Source organism: Perkinsus marinus (assembly GCF_000006405.1).
Source record: "Perkinsus marinus ATCC 50983 genomic scaffold scf_1104296930806, whole genome shotgun sequence".
NCBI lineage: Eukaryota > Perkinsozoa > Perkinsida > Perkinsidae > Perkinsus > Perkinsus marinus.
Window position 1 is genome coordinate 1 of NW_003216005.1, and position 1,646 is coordinate 1,646.

Below are 1,646 nucleotides of genomic sequence, written 5' to 3' on the forward strand. Positions count from 1 at the left end.
AACGTCGGTGGGCTCTGTTGGTAACAGCTCACTCTCAGGAGGCGAGGCGAAACCGTAGGGCCATGCAACTCGGTGCCAGCCGTTGACCTCGGCCTTATGGTCCGAAGATTCAACGTTAGCAAGGAAGGGCAGTTGCCGATCAAGTAGGGCCAGGGCGTGTGATAAAGAAGTAACAACAAGAGGGTCCACCGAGGGCAACAAGGGTGACTCCACTACTATACGGCCAGTCTTATCCAGGGAGACAACAGCACACAAACTCCCTGATGGCCGTCGCAAAACCAACGACCATGACGTCTCATCACCATCATTAGTCTGCCGTAAACTCGCACTGTTGTTGCCTCTTAGTGAGCCTTTCAACGACATCAGAGTCTGCCGTTGAACAAGACCAAAGGCTAGGTCCACACAACGGGGCAGGTCACTAGCTGGGAGGTAGTCAGCCGGGAGCACCTAAGTAACCACGCCATCTAACATGAGCAGCAGCCTCTCGTACAACTAGTACTACCTCTAGTTGGTCCGGACAGAGCCAGTCCCCCATGAGGCTCGCCTTGACCCCGGAGTCTCCTGCGGACCATACTATCATTGGGGACCACTTCCCCGCCTGGCTCGTGGTCACCACCGCGCCCGGGCACAGCTTCACTTCCATCCTCTTTACGAAATTCTCCATCTCGGTCGAATCGTCCCCAACCTTTTCCACACCCCATATTGGCCCTTCCGGTGAGGAGCTCATCAGATCCCTTGCCTGCTGAAGGAGACTCCTCAACTGCAACTGAGCGGCCATCCTAGCCACACACGTGTACATCACGCTAAGGCCATTTTCATCGCTTTTCTCCCGAACCAGCTGATCCATCACCGCCTGCAGTACGATGCGACATGCCGTCCTTCTTTTCCGATGTACACGTACGTCCAATATCGTCCAAGAGGACAAATCGTAAATAGCCCGAACCGAGAACCCACCAGTGCGAGAGGCCAGCAGTATGGTGTCAGTATGAGAGTCTACCGAGAATAGCGCCCCTTCCGGGAGTCTAGCTTGTACGTTATATAGGCTCAGCTGGTGATGAAGGTACTCCTGGGCTTGGCTCCGCGCCTCTGGATTCATCGTTAAGGAAGATGACACCACATAGGGTTTCCCTATGCTACCCACTAGATCAGCCGTCAACTCTGGTAGGAAGTTCCTATCACCTCCCATAAGTACCGTAGCAGCATCTCGTACATTCCACTGCTGGTCTCTGGCTTGGCCCCTGGTCCACAGCCTCAACGGTACCATTTCCTCCCCTATACGCTCATTCAGATGGACTTTATTATCGTAGTCCAGCTGTTTACGCCGGCCTTCCGCCAACGCTCGAGCCCCACCATGAGCACCCAGGAAATACCCACAGGCCACATGCAGTGCAATTGCACGTTCCCGAAGGCGCCTCACTGCGGTCCACACTGTCGTAGGGTTTTCCGACTCCAAAGCCTGTTGTAGCTCTCCCAGACTGGTGTCCGCTACTCCTTCCACCAAGGCCCACATTGGCAATAGAGCCGATACCGAGGAACTGGACGGTTCTCCTCCTCGCTCGTCATTAACCTTGGAGGCTGGATCCATTGAAATTGAACGCCCTACGCCAGATCCATCAACACTCTGACACGCACATGGCTAGAACGCA

General features: G+C 54.8%; 1 protein-coding gene across 1 annotated transcript; it reads right to left on the bottom strand.

The window, feature by feature from the left end:
* Nucleotides 1–502: 502 nt before the first annotated feature.
* On the bottom strand, nucleotides 503–1,510 carry Pmar_PMAR028988 (hypothetical protein; the record flags this gene model as incomplete). The annotated part of the gene is made up of 1 exon (XM_002786846.1): nucleotides 503–1,510. A coding segment is annotated over one exon (1,008 nt), but the record flags the coding sequence as incomplete, so codon positions are not given.
* Nucleotides 1,511–1,646: the final 136 nt, after the last annotated feature.